This window comes from Phyllostomus hastatus, unplaced genomic scaffold, assembly GCF_019186645.2.
Source record: "Phyllostomus hastatus isolate PE091 unplaced genomic scaffold, TTU_PhHast_1.1 phas_scaffold_555, whole genome shotgun sequence".
NCBI classification, from domain to species: domain Eukaryota; kingdom Metazoa; phylum Chordata; class Mammalia; order Chiroptera; family Phyllostomidae; genus Phyllostomus; species Phyllostomus hastatus.
The window spans coordinates 651,813-668,409 of NW_025334036.1; the positions used below are offsets into that span (position 1 = coordinate 651,813).

Below are 16,597 nucleotides of genomic sequence, written 5' to 3' on the forward strand. Positions count from 1 at the left end.
ACCCCCCTGCCTTAACCTCCCCCCCTCCCAGAGGGGGCCCAGGCCCAGCAGGGTGTCTGGAATTTCTGGGCTAATGTTTTCCATTAGATTTGGAAAGTTCTTGGCCACAGTCGCTTCACTTACTGCCTCTCCCCTACCTTCCTTCTCCTGGAGTTCGTGCTGCAGGTGGTGGGTCTGGGATGGGGGTCTCACACCCGATTCTGCCCCCCACCCTCCCCTGGTCTTGTTCTGGACGTAGTTTTCATATCTTTCCATGGCCCTGCCCTTTGGTTCAGCACCCAGGCTTCTGCTTCCGGGGTGCTGTTACACCCACACAACTGAGCGCTCAGTTTCAGGTATCATCGACAGAGCCGCTAGACTTTTTATTTGATTCCTTTTATAGGTTCTGTTTCTCCGCTGAAATGCTACATCCATTTTATCCATCTTTCCTCCTATTTCTTTAACACATTAATTAGTTACTTCACAGTTGTTGTCTGTTAACTCACATATTTGCATTGGGCAGCTTCTATCAACTGCTTATGTCCTGTTAACAGATTACTTTTTCCTGCTTATTTCTGTGAACATAAGTCGTCTTGTGGCAACACCTTGTGGATGATGCATGTTAGAGGTTTTGGACTATGGGATCCTTCTCCAGAAAGTTGGGCATGTCAGCAGGAGCAGGGGTGGCCGCGGCTTTGTCCTCTCCCAGCCGGGGTCCCAGACTCAGACTCTGCTGGTCCGCGGGCCTTTGGGACACAGTGGACCTGAGGCCCAAAGAGGAAGGAGCCAGGCCCGAAGTCAGAGCGGGGGAGGGGGGACGGGCCAGGACCTCAGGCTCCAGCCTCCAGCCCTTGCTTTTCCCCACCAGGAGGGGCCTCCTGCTCTCTCGGGCGCCGCTGCCATCGAGCACCACTGTGCTGCGGATGCTGCTGGCTGCTCGTGGCTCTTTCAGTGAAGGCTCGGGTCCTCGAAGCACCTTCCCACAGCGACCTGGCCAGGCCTCTGTCTCTTGGACACGCCAGGCCACCGATGCCACCAGAGCCGTCCCTGAGGGTTCTCACAAGAGGGGAGCTCCCTGGAGTACCCCAGGCAGCCTCTCCGGGGCTACCCAGGGCCACTTCCAAATCGGGAGAGGTTTTTTCCTTCCAAAACATATAATTTTAACAGAACTCTCACCATGCTTTACTGGAGTCGTCAGGGTGGGGGGAGGGGAGGGAGGGAGACGACCCCCCGGGGGCCCCGCTGCAGTGCCTGTGTGTGCACCTCTGCGCTTGGGGCTGGGCAGGCACTGGCCTCTGGCTGTCGGGCCTGAATTCCAGTGGGACACTCATGGGCAGCTCGGGATTGATGGCCAGTTATCAATAATGCATCTGTTCAGAGTGGCCTGGGAGGCCATTAACTGGGCCTGCCACCCCTGACGAGCAACCTTGGAGAAAGCTGGCTGGGCATGCCCATGGGAAGCTCAGATCCGCAGAGGCAGGAGGGGCTGCCACCCTGGGAGAGCCCCGGGGGCGCCTCTGGGCCTCCTGTGACCTGAGCCCTTCCCCTCTGCCACCCTGCAGTAAGCCAGCCTGGGTTTCTTACTCTTTGAGGCCAACAGGCCCATTTGAGGACTGGGTTGTTGAGGTCCAGAGTCTACGCCTCATCTGAGACCAGAGTTAGAACTCAGCCTGTGGCCGGGGTTGGGGCTCAGGTTTTGTCACAGTTCTGGGGTCGAGCTGGGGCGTGGTGTGTAGCGGAGCAGAGTCCGTCCTGGGCGGGTAAGAGGAGCAGGATATGCTGGGCTCCTCGCTGGCTGCCCAGAGCCAGCGGGGCACATTCCTTCCCAATTCTGCACGACAGCCTGTGGGTAGTGGGGTATTTACACAACAGAGATGTGCCTTTCTTTAAAGAAACAAGAAAAAAATCTGAGCTCCTTCCCCAAATTCCACTGAAACAGTAGTACAGAAAAAGATCAGACACATAAGAATTAAACTGTCAGTAAGACTTCCACTAAGATGGAAGCGTAGTTAGACACACTGTACCTCCTCGCACAACCAAAATTAAGGACAACAAAAATTTAGAAACAAAAAAAACCCCAACTAGATCTGACAGAAAACTGAACTGTACGGAAGTCTGACAACCATTCATCTAGACTGGTAAGAGGGGCAGAGTTGGTGGCCGGCGGAGAGGGGTCGAGGCAGGAAAAAGAGGTGGTTGGCAGTCCCAGTGAGGATTGCAAGGCCGCTAGCTGACCGCGGACACGCATTCGCGTGCACATAAACCAGGTGAAAATGGGGAGTGAGACGGACCGAGCAACCCAGGGCCCTAGCGCTGGGAAATAAAGCCTAAAAGCACCGATTGAAGACACCTGTGTGGGTTGAGGTGCCAGGAGAAACTCTCAGCCTCACAAGAGAGTTCGTTGGAGAGATCCACAGGGTCCTAGAGGGTACACAAGCCCACCCACCTGGGAATCAGCACCAGAGGGGCCTGGTTTGCTTGGGGGAAGTGGTGGAAGGGACTGAATTCCAGCAGAGAGTGGAGCAAACGCCATTGTTCCCTCTCTGACCCCACCCCCACATACAGCATCACAACCCAGTGACTGGGTTGCCCCGCCCAGGTGAACACCTAAGGCTCCACCCCTTACCACGTAATAGGCACAACCAGAACAAAAAAAAAAAAGATGGCCCAAATGGAAGAACAGATCAAACCTCCAGAGCCAATACATCTAAGTGACCAAGAGATAGTCAACCTATGAGATCAAAGCACTGTTCAAAGCACTGGCAATCAGGATGCTCACAGAATTGGTTGAATTTGGTTGCAAATTAGAGGAAAAAATGAAGGCTGTGCAAAGCGAAATGAAGGAAAATATACAGGGAACCAATATTGATGGGAAGAAAACTGGGACTCAAATCAATGGAGTGGACCAGAAGGAAGAAAGAAATAACCAAACAGAAAAGAATGAAGAAACAAGAATTCAAAAAAATGAGAAAAGGCTTAGGAACCTCCAGGACATCTTGAAACGTTCCAACATCTGAATTATAGGGGTACCAGAAGGGGAAGAGGAAGAGCAACAAGTGGAAAAGTTATTTGAACAAACAATAAAGGAGAACTTCCCCAATCTGGCAAAGGAAATAGACTTCCAGGAAGTCCAGGAAGCTCAGAGAATCCCAAAGAAGTTGGACCCAAGGAGGAACACACCAAGGCACATTATAATGACATTAGCCAAGACTAAAGTGAAGGAGAGAATGCTAGAAGCAGCAAGAGATAAGGGGACAGTCACCTACAAAGGAGTTCCCATCAGACTGTCAGCTGACTTCTCAAAAGAGACCTTGCAGGCAAGAAGGGGCTGGAAAGAAGTATTCCAAGCCATGAAAGGCAAGGACCTACATCCAAGATTGCTCTCCCCAGCAAAGTTTTCATTTAGAATGGAAGGGCAGATAAAGTGCTTCTCAGATAAGGTCAAGTTAAAGCAGTTCATCATCACCTAGCCCTTATTATATGAAATGTTAAAGGGACTTATCTAAGAAAAGATAAAAAATATGAACAGTAAAATGACAGCAAACTCAGTTATTAACAACCATGCCTAAAACAAAAAGAAAAGCAAACTAAGCAAACTAGAACAGGAACAGAACCATAGAAATGGAGATCACATGGAGGGTTAGCAACAGGGGAGTGGGAGGAGGAGAGAGGGGGAAAAGTTACAGAGAATAAGTAGCATAGATGGTAGGTTGAAAGTAGGGGGAGGGAAAGAATAGTACGGGAAATGTAGAAACTAAAGAACTTACGACACGGACATAAACTAAAGGGGGAATGTGGATGGGAGGGGGTGTGCAGGGCGGAGGGGAATGAAAGGGGAAACAGGACAACTGTAATAGCGTAATCAATAACATATAAAAAAAAAACTCGGTAAACAGTGTCCAAGGCAGTGCACTGGGGGGATTGGAGAGTGGATGTGCAAGTGTGGGCCAGTCTGTGGGGCAGAGGAAGACAGTGGGGAAGGGGCCCAGCTTGCCTCACAGCCCGAGACCATAGCGGGAAGGGTGAGAGTGAAGTTGGCCACAGGGGAAGGGTTGGCTAAAGGTCTGCACACATAATACTGGACCCCCAGGCCCCTCCCAAGTCCTGCACAGCCAGGGGACACACTCCCTGGCCCCAGAGCCCCGTGCATGTCCTGTTATTTTTAGAGAGGGAAGGGAGGGAGCAAGAGAGAGAAACCTCAACGTGTGGTTGCTGGGGGCCGTGGCCTGCAACCCAGGCATGTGCCCCAACTGGGAATCGAACCTGCGATACTTTGGTTCGCAGCCCGCACTCAATCCTGAGCCACACCAGCCAGGGCAGGAATGGGTTTTTTTTTAAAGCATGGGGTTTGTGAGGGGTTAGGCCAGGGGTGTCAAACTCATTTTCACTGGGGGCCACATCCACCTTGTGGTTGCCTTCAAAGGGCCGAATATAATGTTAGGCCTGCATAAATGTATCTCCTGCTTAACAGTTAAGTGAGAGCTCGGCGCTGCCGCCTGGTAGAAACAAGGTGCTGGGCTGGATAAAACAAGGTGGAGGGCTGGATTCGGCCCTCGGGCCTTGTGTTTGCCACCTGTGCGTTAGGCTGTTGCTCTTCTAGGCAGGAGCCTCAGGGCTCCAGGATGTGAGCCGAGACAGTGGTTAAGGTAAAGGGCCCAGCTGTTCCCAGTCTGACCACCGGCTGCTGTGGCCGGCGCCAGGTGTCTGTTGTGTGCGGCAGAAGAGTTTCCACGAAGCTGCGGGCTGTTGAGCAAGTTGGTGTGACTGAGTCATGCATGGGCAGTGCAGCAGGTTGGGGAACTGGCCTGACCCTCTCAGGCGGAATCCTCTGCCCCTTCTGCTGTCCCGCTCCCAGCACCAAGGCAGACGGGGGTGTCCCTGCGCAGCAGCCTGACAAACCCGCCGGGCAACGCCACAGTCCCCGACACAGCAGCTGTGCACGCTGGCGCAGGGAAGTTGCCCGATGCCAGTGCTCTGCGCGACCACCCTAGTGTTAGCGAATGCTTTAGTGGAGTGTTTCACTTTCCAGAGAATAATAAAACATTAAAATAAATAAAAATATCAGGGTGTGCCAAGTGCAATGCAGAGAATTCTAAGAGGCTGACCTCACTGAGTGCCCCGGGTGGCTGCCGCAGGTGGGGAGCCGGCCAGGTGATCTGGAGCAGAGGGCAGAGGTGAGCCCGGTACAGGCTCGATGTCCAGCAGGAAGCAGGGGAGGCCCGGGTTGCGTGGGCTGCGGAAGCCACGAGCAGGGAGCTTGGGTTTTCTCCTCCCGGCCGAGATGAGTGGACAAGGGGGTGACATGAGAGCCTCCCATTCCTGTTGGAGCAGCCGCAGTGGGGCAGGGGAGAGCGGGCAGTGGGGCAGACGCGGCACACGGGTGACGGGGGAGGGGAAGCCCAAAGCAAGGGAGGTGCCTTTGTGATTGGCTCCAGCGAAAAACGAGATGGTGGTGGTTAGTATTGTTGTTGGTTATAAGGAGCATCAGTCTGGCCTTTGCGTGCTCAGCACCCCAGACAGCTGCTTCTGCCCGAAGCATCCGGTGCCCCCACCCAGGCCCACTCTGTGGTTCCCCAACTCACAACCCTCCCCTCTTGCAGTTTGAGATCCGGCAGCTGCGGGCGCACCTGGCGCAGCAGGACCTGGACCTGACAGCGGAGCGGGAGGCGGCGCTGAGGGCACCACAGGTGCTCCGCCGGCCGCGCAGCCGCTACCATGTGGTGGAGGAGGCGGCAAACGAGGGCTTCATGGAGGAGCTGCAGCCTTCACCAGGTAAGCCGTCCGCAGCCTCCTCCAGTCTGGTCGTGGGGAGACCCTCGCCTCTGTGACCCCAGGGTCTGCACCCAGCTTCCTGGGGCAGGAGCCTCTCACCTCGCAGGGCCGTGTGTCCTCCTTGGCCCCTGATATGGCAGGTGAGTTCAGGTCAGGACTATTACCTGAGCCCAGGAGGAACCCATTTGGCCAAGCTACCTTGACTGATCTTTAAGTGGTCTCTGGCCTGTACCTTCTCATGCCTGTGGGCTCTGAGCTTTGTGTCCAAGGCCCTCCAGTCCTCACAGGACCCCCAAAGGAGATGCGACTTCCTGCCTTATGGGCAAGGACCCCTCCCCCAGGAAAGCCATTCAAAGGCTACTCTCCTATTGGGCTTCCTGGCCCACCAGGGCCCAGATCATAAGTCCAGGCCTGGGGCCAGAGCAGCCGGAACCTCAGCCCAGAGCACAGTCAGCTCTGTCACCTTGTTCAGCGGGCGTAACCTGTCTGGGTCTTGGTCTTGCTGTGAAATGGGAATGTGCTGAGCCTCCAAAGGAGCGCCCAGGGCAGCGGGGCAAGTCCTGCAGGCGGGGGTGCTGTTGTGTCATCTTCGGGGTGGGTATACCCTCATCGATGACATTGCCATGGCAGGTTTGGGCCTTGGCAGGGCTTGGGGTGTTCTGATGGGTGCAGGCCCAGCACCAGCCTCATCTCAGAGGCCTCAGGGGCCAGGCAGGCAGATGTGCACCTGCGTTAGAGTCCAGGCAGCGTCCTGGGTGCCTTGACACAGGCCCCTCTCCTGCTCAGGTCTGAGCCCTTCTTCCTGCCCTGCCTCACACCGGAAAATGTTACTGGGTGGCCAAAAAGTCCATATGGTTTTTTTCCATGAAATGAAAGACACATTTCTACTTTCACCAGTCACTTTACTGATTTGGATATTTTGATTATGTCGGCTATATCTTGCTATTGGCTTCTACTAGTAGAAGGCCAGGGGTGCTGTTAAACATCTTCCAATGCATGACAGCCCCACAGCACTTATTTGGCCAAAATGTCAACAGTGCCAAGAAACTTCACCACTTTTGACATGTTCTATCAGTCACAGCACTTTCTCTGCACAAATCTTTTTCAGTTGCATTTTTACCTTTCCTGAAATAATAAAGCATAATATGCTGAAGATGTTGTGCATCTTCTTCCGTCTTCAATATTAAAATGGCTGCACAAAAATTCACCAAAATGCACGCTGATATGAGAGCTGTCACAATACAATCTAACAAGATTGTTTTGAGCGACATTAAAGACAACTAAGCACTACTAGAGCCATTGTATGGAAAAAACATAACGGACATCTGGCCAACCCAGTATCAAGTGCTGTTTTGTACCTTTGTGCGGAACTTTTCATTCATCTGTGTTTGGCTGTAGCTTGGGGGTTATTTTTAAACTTATTTTTCATTCCAGTTGGCTTACAGTATTAGTTTCAGGTTACACTGTAATGATTCAATGTTTAAATACCTTGCAAAGTGACCACCACAGTATGCCTAGTAACCGCCTGTCACCGAACGTACTCATGTACATGGCCTCTATTTCCTGTGGCGTCCCTGTGCCTCACTGTGCACCTGGACGTTGGTGCCTCTTTACCCTTCACCCACGCATCCTCCCTTCTGTGCCTCCTGGTTTAGACACATTTTTGAAGCATGTCATTCTACCCTCCACGTTTTATCTCTGCTCATGTTTTCCATTTTCAATCTCTGTGCTGCACACAGGCTGTCCTAGGCCTTCCAATGGACTAGTTATGTGTCTGGCCTTCTGTTAAACCTGTAGAGAAGTTTGTTCCGTTTGTAAGATTTTTTTTTCAGTGAATATTATTTTGTATTAGTTGCAGGTGTACAGCTATCAAGGTTAGACGACAAGGTTAAGGAACACTTTACAAAGTGTTCCCTGATATTTCAAGTACTCTGGAAATTTGTTCCATTCTTTTATTTGGGACATGTTTTTCTTGTGTTGGCTGCTTTTCTGTTTGTTGTGTATTAGGTAGAGCTGCTGCATCTCCTGGGCTTGGTAGTGGCCTTATGCAATAGGTGTCCTGTAGGGCCCAGTGGTGCCATCTCTCTGGTCACCTGAGTTGGGCATTCCAGGTGTGTCCCTTGTGTGGGTTGCGTGTAGCGCCATTGAGTCTTTTTAAAAGATTTTTAAAATTTATTTTTACAGAGGAGAAAGAGAGGGGAAAATCAACGTGTGGGTGCCTCTCACACACCCCCTACTGGGGACCTGGTCCACAACGCAGGCATGCACCCTGACTGGGAATTGAATCTGGGACCCTTCGGTTCACAGGCCACTGAGGGCCAGGGCTGCAGTCGTGATTGCTTTTTGGCACATCAGTTGGAGGGTTGGACCCTCAGGTTGATTGGTTGTGAGGGTCAGCTGGGACAGCAGTGCAAGAGCTGTTGTACAGGTGCCGACTCTACACAGCAGGAGTGGCTTCAGAGGGGCTCTGGTGCCAGAGGAGTCTTGAGTGTATTTTTGTGGAGCTGGTTTCATGTGCTCTGGTGTGGTCTGAAGCAGCCCACCAGGCGTGTTGGTTCTGAGGTCTCTTGGGAGGTGGAGGCCAAGGCCTGTTGCTGGCTGTTCCCTGCCGAGGGCCATTGGTATGAGCTACAAAGGGACCTGCAGATGGTTGCTACTGGTGCTGGGCTTGGAGAGGCCCAGGACAGGCTAAGCTGCAGACCGGGGCTGCCTGCCACTAGTGTTGAGCTTGGGGCTGTTTAGTGAGAAGTACAAGGCATGCTGAGGCCAGATGAGGCCTGTTTGGGGTTTGTGGACCTTTGAGAGATTTTAGGGAAGCCTGCAGCACGTGCCAAGACAGGCTGTTTGTGCGGAAAAGCCATGAAGCGACTTGAGTTTGGTGGAACAGGGTCTCAGGGGATCACCAAGGTGGGGTGAACAATTAGCCAGGTTGCTGGAGGCTCAGATGCTGTCCACCTGCAGGGGGAGGCCTCAGCAAAGGAATAGTGGCCCCTGCCAGCACTTTGGGAGAAGGCAGCCCCCGAAGCCTCATTCTGAAGCTAGACAATTCAGTTCTTCCCCACGTGCCCCTGATGCCCTTTGAGCTGCCACCCCAGTGCTGGAGCTCAGAGCAAGTGAGCCCACCAGTGAAGAAACCCAGGTGTGGTTTCTTTATGAGACACACCTGGGACTCCAGAAGCCCTCTGTCCCACTCAGCCACAACCTTGGCTGGTTTCCAGTCAGAAGTTATGGGGACTTCCCACTGGAACCCAGGGCTGGGGAGCTGGGTGCGGGGCTGGGACCCTCTGCAGCTGAGATACCCCTATTGATGGGTTTTTAACCATCACACCTGGGTGTGGGACCAGCCCGGTCCATGTGTCTGCCCTTCCTAAGTCTATGTGGCTTCTTCTGTGCATCCTTAGTTACAGTTCTGTTGAAGTAGTTAGTCTTCAGGTGGCACTCAACGATGGTGGTTTTGTAGTTTAGCTGTAATTTTTTATGTGGTTGTGGCAGAAGGCATGCACAGCGTTTACCTATTCAACTATGGTGACTGGAAGCCCCTGAACTCAGGATTTCTGGTGCAGCCCACGTTCCATAGTGCCTGTCTGCCTGTCCCCAGATCCTCAGCTCTTGAGACAGCAGCATGGCCATTACTCTCAGCCAATGATCTCTAGACCCTGGATGACTGATGCCACATCTGGGCCCAGGAAGTCAAGATCTAAGCTTGGAGAGTCTGCAAAGCAAGGCTTTAAAATAATTGTACGTTTGAGGAGCACAGTGAAGCTTTGCGTTTTCGCTTCTCTCGGTCCTCCTCTCTCTGCATTCCCTCTAGTGGGGACTTTCAGGACAAGGAAGGAAGCAGAATCAGGAGGGACAAAGCTGGGTCAGACTGGAAGCTTACTCCATCTAGATAGGGTCGGCTGTGTATCACCAGCTAGGGCGTTGTGGGGACTGTGCTGGCTTTCCTGGGGCCTGGGGGGGGGGTGCTCTGAACAGGCACTCAGCTCAAACACGCACCCTGGAAGCAGCTGCAGGTGCCCCTCCCAGCCGGCCCTGGATCCCCGTCCCTGTGCTTCCTCATCTCCTCTGACACCCACAGCCTCTGAGCTCCCTAGGGGCACACATGCCCCTGTGTACGAGGTCAGTGCCTCTGAGTGCTAAGGCAGAGGTGTGGAGGGCAGGCACATGGCCCACGTGACTCACACCCTTAAATGGGCCAGAGTGACAGGGCGCCCCCGCCGACCTCACCCTGACCGGGAGCTGTGTTAAGGGATTTACATGACATGGGAAATTATGGCCGGCCAAGCTGGGGGCATTCTAGGCCACTCTGGAGATGAAGCAAGGGCAGCATGTGTTGCTAACAATGACCTTCAGGCCAGTGAGGGCTCTGAGGCCCAGCCTGTCACAGCTGTCCACACACAGTCCAGGGATGCCCCTGCAGACATGAGTGGTCAGTCCCAGGAGCGTGGAGTGCCAGCCCCAGCCCAGGCAGAAGGACGCAGGGCCCACAGTCACACTGTGACCCACAGGTTACACTCACACTAACACCAGTCAGTTTGTGTTTAGACTTCTCCGGCACAAATCACTTTTATAACCTGGGCCACAAAGTTACAGGCGTGGGAGCCTGCCAAGTTCATGGTGTAGTCAATAAAACTTTCCTCCCAAATTTATTGGTCTTTAAGCTTCCCCATAACTCATGAGTTACAGCCCCTGCTGGGACTGCCATGGTCTTACCCATCCATCACAGCGAGCCTCAGCATCCCACCCCAGAGCGACACCAGGCCAGCAGGCCTGGGCCTTCCCTGTGCCCAGCAGAGCTCCATTTGGAAGAGGAGACCGTGTGGCAGCGAAGGCAAGTCCGGCTAGAGGGGGACCTGGCAGGCGAGCTGGTGGGGTGAGCCTGAGTGGGAGGGGGCGTACTACACGTGGAAGTAGAGGGGGGAACTAGTTGCTCTAGCCAGGGGGGGGAGGTGAGCTGAAGGGGCAAAACAGGTGGGGTAGGTATGGGGGGAGCTTGGGGTGGCTTAGATGGGCAAGGTAAAGTAGGGAGCTTGGGGTGAGCCTGAGGGGGATGTAAAGTGGCGAGGTAGTGGGGCGACCTAGTGTGTGTGGCTGGGGAAGTAAGCTAGGAGGAGTGAGAGTGGTGGTCGAGAGGGGCTGGCGAGACTGGTGAGCTGGGGTGGGGGACAAGTTAGAGGGGCCTGCTAGGTGGGTAAGCTACAGAGTCGAGTGAGAATGGGGGCTACACTGCAGTTAGAGTGGGATGGTGGGCAAACTAGCACGTGGAGTGAGATTACGGAGCTAGTGTGGGAGCTGTGGGCCCCACAAGGGGGCGACATAAGGGGCCAAGTTGGAGTGGGGAGTTAGCGAGTGAACGTAAGGGGGGAGCAGGAGGTGTGAAGGGAGAGTGGGGAGATGTAGATGGGCAAGCTACAGTGGGGATCTGGGAACCACCTAGAAGGTCGAGAGGGCTGGGGGCAACAGGCTAACGTAGAGAACTAGGGCACCAACCGAGTGGCTGAGCCAGAGCGGAGAGCTACAGGGGGAAGCTACGGGGTGAGCTAGAGTGGGTAGTTGGGGACTTAAATGATTGGAGAGCTAGAGCATGCGTGGGGGAGCAGTGGGGACAAGCAAGGGGGTAAGCTAGGAGGGCAAGGTGGAGGTCAAACTAGAGTCAGAGTAGAATGGGGAGATAGATAGCATGGTGCCCAAGATTGGGGATTAGAAGGGTGAGCTACTGTGGAGACCTGGGGAGCCGGGTTTTGGGAGGTAGAGTAAGGAGCAGCTGGAGAGCAGGAGTTGGGAGATAAGAGTGGGGGAGCTAGGTGGGTGAGGTACAGGGGGCACCTGGAGTTTGGAGCTAGGGGGCTGAATTACAGGCAGGAGCTAGAGGAACAAGCTAGAGTGGTGAGCTTGAGAGGGGAGCTGGGGTGCCCTAGTTTAGGGGGCTAGCTAGTTAGGTGAATTACAGAGGTGGGCTAGAGAGGTCAGCTGTGGGGGGAACTTAGGCTGGGGAGCCAGTGGGGACCTTGAGAGGTTTGAGACTGGTCAGCAAGAGTGGGGACCTAAGAAAGGAGATGGGGGTGAGGGTAGAGCAGGGAGTTAAGAGTTGGGAGTGGGGACAAGCTAGAGTCAGGAGCAAGAATGGAGACCTAACGAGAGCAAGCTACAGGGGCCAGAGAGAATGGGGAGCTAGGCTGGTGAGCTGGAGTGGGGGCTAGAGCGGGATCTAGAAGGGGTAGCAATGGAGCCAAGCTCCATTGGGGAGCTAGGTAGCTGCCTAGACGGGCAGGAAATTATGGGCAACTAGCAGGGTGAACCGGGAGTAGGCTAGAGGGGATGGTAGAGTGGGAGACACAAGAGTGATGCAGAGTGTGGAGGTGAAGTGGGGAGTTAGGGGCACTGGGATGGTGGAGGGGGTGACCTCGAGTAGGGAGCTAAGGAGGTGAACTCGACTAGGGATCAGAGGAGCTAGAGAGAATAGGGATCAGACAGGTGAGCTCAATGAAGAGACAGGGTGAGAGGCTAGAGGGATGAGCTACAGGGGGAACTAGCGGGCTGGCTAGAGGAGTAAGCCTGAGTGGGTAGGGTGGGGGTGTAAAGTGGGGAAGCTGGACAATGGAGCTCAAGTGTGGAGGGTAGGGAGCGAGAATGCAAGATAAGGAGCCAAGATAGAGTGGGGAGTTAGCAGGGGAACAGAGGGGAGATGTGGAAGGGTGAGCTAGACTGGGCATCCGGTGATGACCAGTGTCACGATGGGGGAGGCAGACTAACGTGGAGAGCTAGAGCGTGAGCTAGAAGGGGGAGCAATGGGAGCACGCTGCAGTAGGGAGCTGGACAGCAATGAGGTCGGGCTGGAGGGGTGAGGGGGAAGTAGGCGAGACAGTGGAGCTAGTATTGGCTTTAGTGACTGAGCTGAAGAGGTGACCGTGGGTGTGAGCTAAAGTAGGGTGCTAAGAGGGGAAGGAGGGGTGAGCTAGGGTTGAGAACTATATTGGGGAGCTAGGAGGGTGCACTGGATTTGGGGATTAGGAAGGGCTCTGTAGAGAGGGAGCTGGGTTAGGAGTCCAGCTGGAAGGGGAACTCACGAGAGGGGTGACGCACAGCAGAAAACTGCTGTGGCAAGGGCATGTGGGAGGGGGTAGCCAGTGGGCAGGCTGGAGTGGGATTAGGTTCAGAACTAGTGAGGTGCTCCAACTGAGACTCAAAGGCAGGGGAGAGCTACAGGAGCAGGAGAGAGGGACAAAATATGGGCAGCAGTTCTAGTGGGTATCTATGTTGAGGTAAAATGAAAGCTAGGGGGTGAGCTAGAATGGGTAAATATTTTGGGGAACTATACACAACTAAATTGGGGAGCTGGAGGGACAGAACACAGTAGGGAGCTAGGATGGTCTCCTAAGGGTCAAGCCAGTGTGGGATGGTAGAGTATGGGGAGCTAGATTGGGAAGTTAAAGGGTGAGCTAGTATGTCTAGATTGCAGAACTGGGGGTGCATACTAGAGGGGTAAGCTATAGTGGGGGGCTAGGTGAGGTAGAGTGGGAAACCAGAGTGGGGAGCTGAGTCACATAGTAGGGGGAGTTAGGTGGCAAGAGGGTGGAGAGAGGTGTTGTTCTAGAGTAGGGAGAGCGGTGTGTGTGGATGTGGGGAGTATTTGAGTGGAGTGGAAGCAAAAGGAGTTAGGGGCCCAGCTAACGTGGGAAGCCAGCTAGGGATGAAGTGGGGAAAGCTGCAAGGGAGATCTGGGGGTGGGGGATCCAGGAGCAAAGTGCAAGTGTGGAGAGCTAGGGGTGTAACTAGGGGTACCAAGGTGGCAGGGTGTGGAAGAAGGGGAGCTAAAGTGGGGGTTAGAAGTGGGAACTGTGGGTTTAGCTCTCATAGGGAAGCTTGGAGGCAAGCAAGATGTGAGACTGACAGGACCAAGCCAGAGTGGGAGCTAGATGGTTCAGCGAGAAGGTGCCCTGTAAGTAAGACCCACGGGAGACTAAGGCCCCCTGAAATACAAGTCACCCATGGCACTGAAAAGGTAAGGTGGCCAACTAGACTGGGGTTCTACAGGGTGAGCTAGAATGGGGACCTAAGGTGGGAAGTTACAGGTCAAGCTATGGGCAACATAAGGGGTTCAAGCTTGATTGGGAAATTAAAGGAGCAAAATAGCGGGGTGATCTAGAAAGAAACTAGATGGGGCAGCTGTGGAACAGCGTGCTAGGGAAGCACGTCGCGGGGGTGAGCAACAGTGGAAAGCCACACTGGGGAGCTAGACCAGGGCACTAGTGAGCAAGCTCGAGTATGCGTGACAGGGAACTGGGGTGGGGGCAGCCTGGAGGGCAGAGCTAAAGAGGGAGACAGGGATGTGCTAACTAGGGTGGTGAGGCAGAGTAGGAGCTAGAGGGGTGAGCTAGGCTGGGCTGTCAGGAGGGTGCACTAGCGGTGGGAGCTGTGGGGTTTGAGCTAGGGGGACAGGCTAGGGGATTTGTTAGCATGGGTAGCTAAAGTTGGGATTTGGGGGTGAGCTAAAGGAGCTAGGGTGTGAACTCTGGGGGCTAGAGGGTTGAGCTACGGCTCAAGCCACAGTGGGGTCCTAGTGTGGGAAGCTGGAGGGGCAAGCTAGATTTGGGAGCTAGAGTGCAGAGCTAAGAGGTAAACTAGAGACAGAAGCTAGAGGATGTGAAGTAGGGTGGGGTGCTAGTGAGCAAGAGTTCTATGACTCGGAGAAAGGGTGATGAAGTAGTGTGGTAAATCACAGTGGGGAGCTAGGTGAACTAGGGTAGTGAGCTGGAGGGTCAGGTTCAAATGGGGAGTCACCTAGAGGGGCAAACTGGAGTAGGGGGAGCTAAAGTGAGCTAGAGGGGCAAGCTAGACTTGGGAACCTAAGGAGTGGGCTTGGGAGACTAGCTGGGGGTTGATCTATGGGGACAAGCTAGAAGAGGCAACTAGATTGAAGAGCTAAGGGGCACGTCAGAGTGGGGAGCGAGGATGGTGAGACAGAGTGGGCGGAGTCAGGAGGTACACTGGGGTAAGCACAGAACAGGGAGTTAAAGTGAGGATATAGCACAGTGAGCTGGGTGGGGGGCTAAGAAACATGGAAGGGGGCAAGCTAGAGGGGAAGCCAGAGAGGGGACTTTGGGTGGCCAGCTATCAGCATGAGCTACAGTGGGGTGCCAGGGGACTGAGCCATGGAGGGGAGCTGATGGGAACTAGAGTGGGGAGCTGGGAGGGGGGGACAGGGCGGCTGGAGGGCTTGTGTGCAAACCGTCTTCTCCTCCTGTCCCACTTCCACGCGTAACGAAGTGTGTCTGAAGATCCTGTGTGTGGGCATACACATACCTGCATGCACGTTTTTCTGACCTTGCTGACAGTAGTATCACTGTCCAGCCCAAGAACTCGTTCTGCTCGGACCTGCCTTCACCAGGACCCAGAGGTGGGGTTGAGGGTGACATGTTACCAGCTCCCCTCCTCTCTTGCAGATAGCGGAGTCCCAGAGCCAGCCATGTGCCTGGTCACCACGGCTGCCGTAGACATCCACCAGCCCAACGTCTCCTCTGACCTCTTCTCGGTGGACGTGCCCCTGAAGCTCAGCGGTAAGGGCACCCGCGTGAGCTCCACCTCCGAGAGCGCGTCCTGCTCCACTGGCAGCTCGGTCCCGGAGGCCCAGAGCGACAGCAGCACCCTGTGCTCTTCTAGGGATGGCAGCACCGCCCGTGACATTTCTTCCGAGCCCAGCCCCTCTCCCCTGCCACTGCCACCACCACCCCAGCAGCAAATGACGGAGCCCACAGTCCAGGACCTGCTGTCCTCCCTGTCAGAGGACCCCTGCCCATCCCAGAGGGCCTTGGACCCAACCCCCTCAGCCCAGCCCAGCCCAGCGGGCTCTGCCCAAACCAGCCCGGAGCTGGAGCGCAGGGTGAGTCTGTTCAACCAGAAGAACCAGGAGGGCTTTCCCGTCTTTCAGATCCAGCCTGTCATCCACTTCCAGCCAGCTGCGCCCACGCTGCACAAATTCAGATCTTTGGAATCCAAAGAGCAGACACTGCACAGGGTCCCTGAAGCCTAGAGCCGCTGGGTGGGAGAAGGGCACACAGTTGGGGCCACGTGTAGGACCCAGGAGCCCACCTGGCCTCTCAGGGTGCTGCCCGCCTCCAGGGAGGTGATACCGGGAAAGGAGGACACATGCCTCAGACCTCAAAGCCCAGAGCTGGTGCCTCCTCTGGCCCTGACCAGGGGAAGGTGGTGCTCATGGCTGGGTTTTTAAACCATTTTTACAAAACCAGCCTGAGGCCCAGCTTCAGCAGGGTGGAGTCCAGGCCCAGCTCAGCCTCTGCCGTTGCCTTCATTCCTGATGCCCACCCTGGACCCTCGGGAATAGCACTGTGAGCAGGGGCTGTCCAGCCCCCACCCCCCCCAAGCCCTCCCGTCCAGGAATCCTGGGTGGAGCCCACACAATCTCACGAAGACCACCATCTGAGCCTATTTTGTTCCTTCTCATTCTCTCACTTCCGCATGAGCCTTTCTGGGTCTTTTCGAGACAAACCTAGTTTTCACCTTCACAGGACATAAAGGGATGAATTTGCAGGTGGATGGGAATGTCCTAGGGGCAGGGGACAGCCATTTTGCAAACTCAGCTTTAATAATAAAAACCAGCTGCACTGAGATTTGGGTTGGCGGAGGTCTTTCTTTGATCTGCTGGCCTAGGCGCAGAGTCTGCAGGGCCTGGGCCTGGGCCTGGGCTGGTGAAAAGCCGTCCAGGGGCCCAACCCCTGCCTGGCAGCCCCGAGGCCTTTTCACAGTGGAGGGAGGGCACTCTGGGCCCAGACGGGAAGCTCTCGCACTGCCTGGGTGTGTGACTTCAGACTAGCCCTGTCCCTCTCCC

General features: G+C 54.8%; 1 protein-coding gene across 2 annotated transcripts in view; it reads left to right on the forward strand.

Annotated features, from left to right (window-relative positions):
- Positions 1 to 16,363, forward strand: part of TMEM266 (transmembrane protein 266) — a 53,832-nt gene extending 37,469 nt beyond the window's left edge. The window contains exons 9-11 of one of the 2 annotated variants that reach the window (XM_045825066.1): positions 5,580 to 5,751; positions 10,478 to 10,582; positions 15,195 to 16,363. In XM_045825066.1, the coding sequence (XP_045681022.1) occupies positions 5,580 to 5,751; positions 10,478 to 10,582; positions 15,195 to 15,781 (864 nt within the window). In that variant the 3' untranslated portion in view covers positions 15,782 to 16,363. The remainder of the gene's footprint in view (positions 1 to 5,579; positions 5,752 to 10,477; positions 10,583 to 15,194) is intronic. The other variant, XM_045825067.1, reaches the window with a different exon arrangement.
- The last annotated feature ends 234 nt before the right edge of the window (positions 16,364 to 16,597 follow it).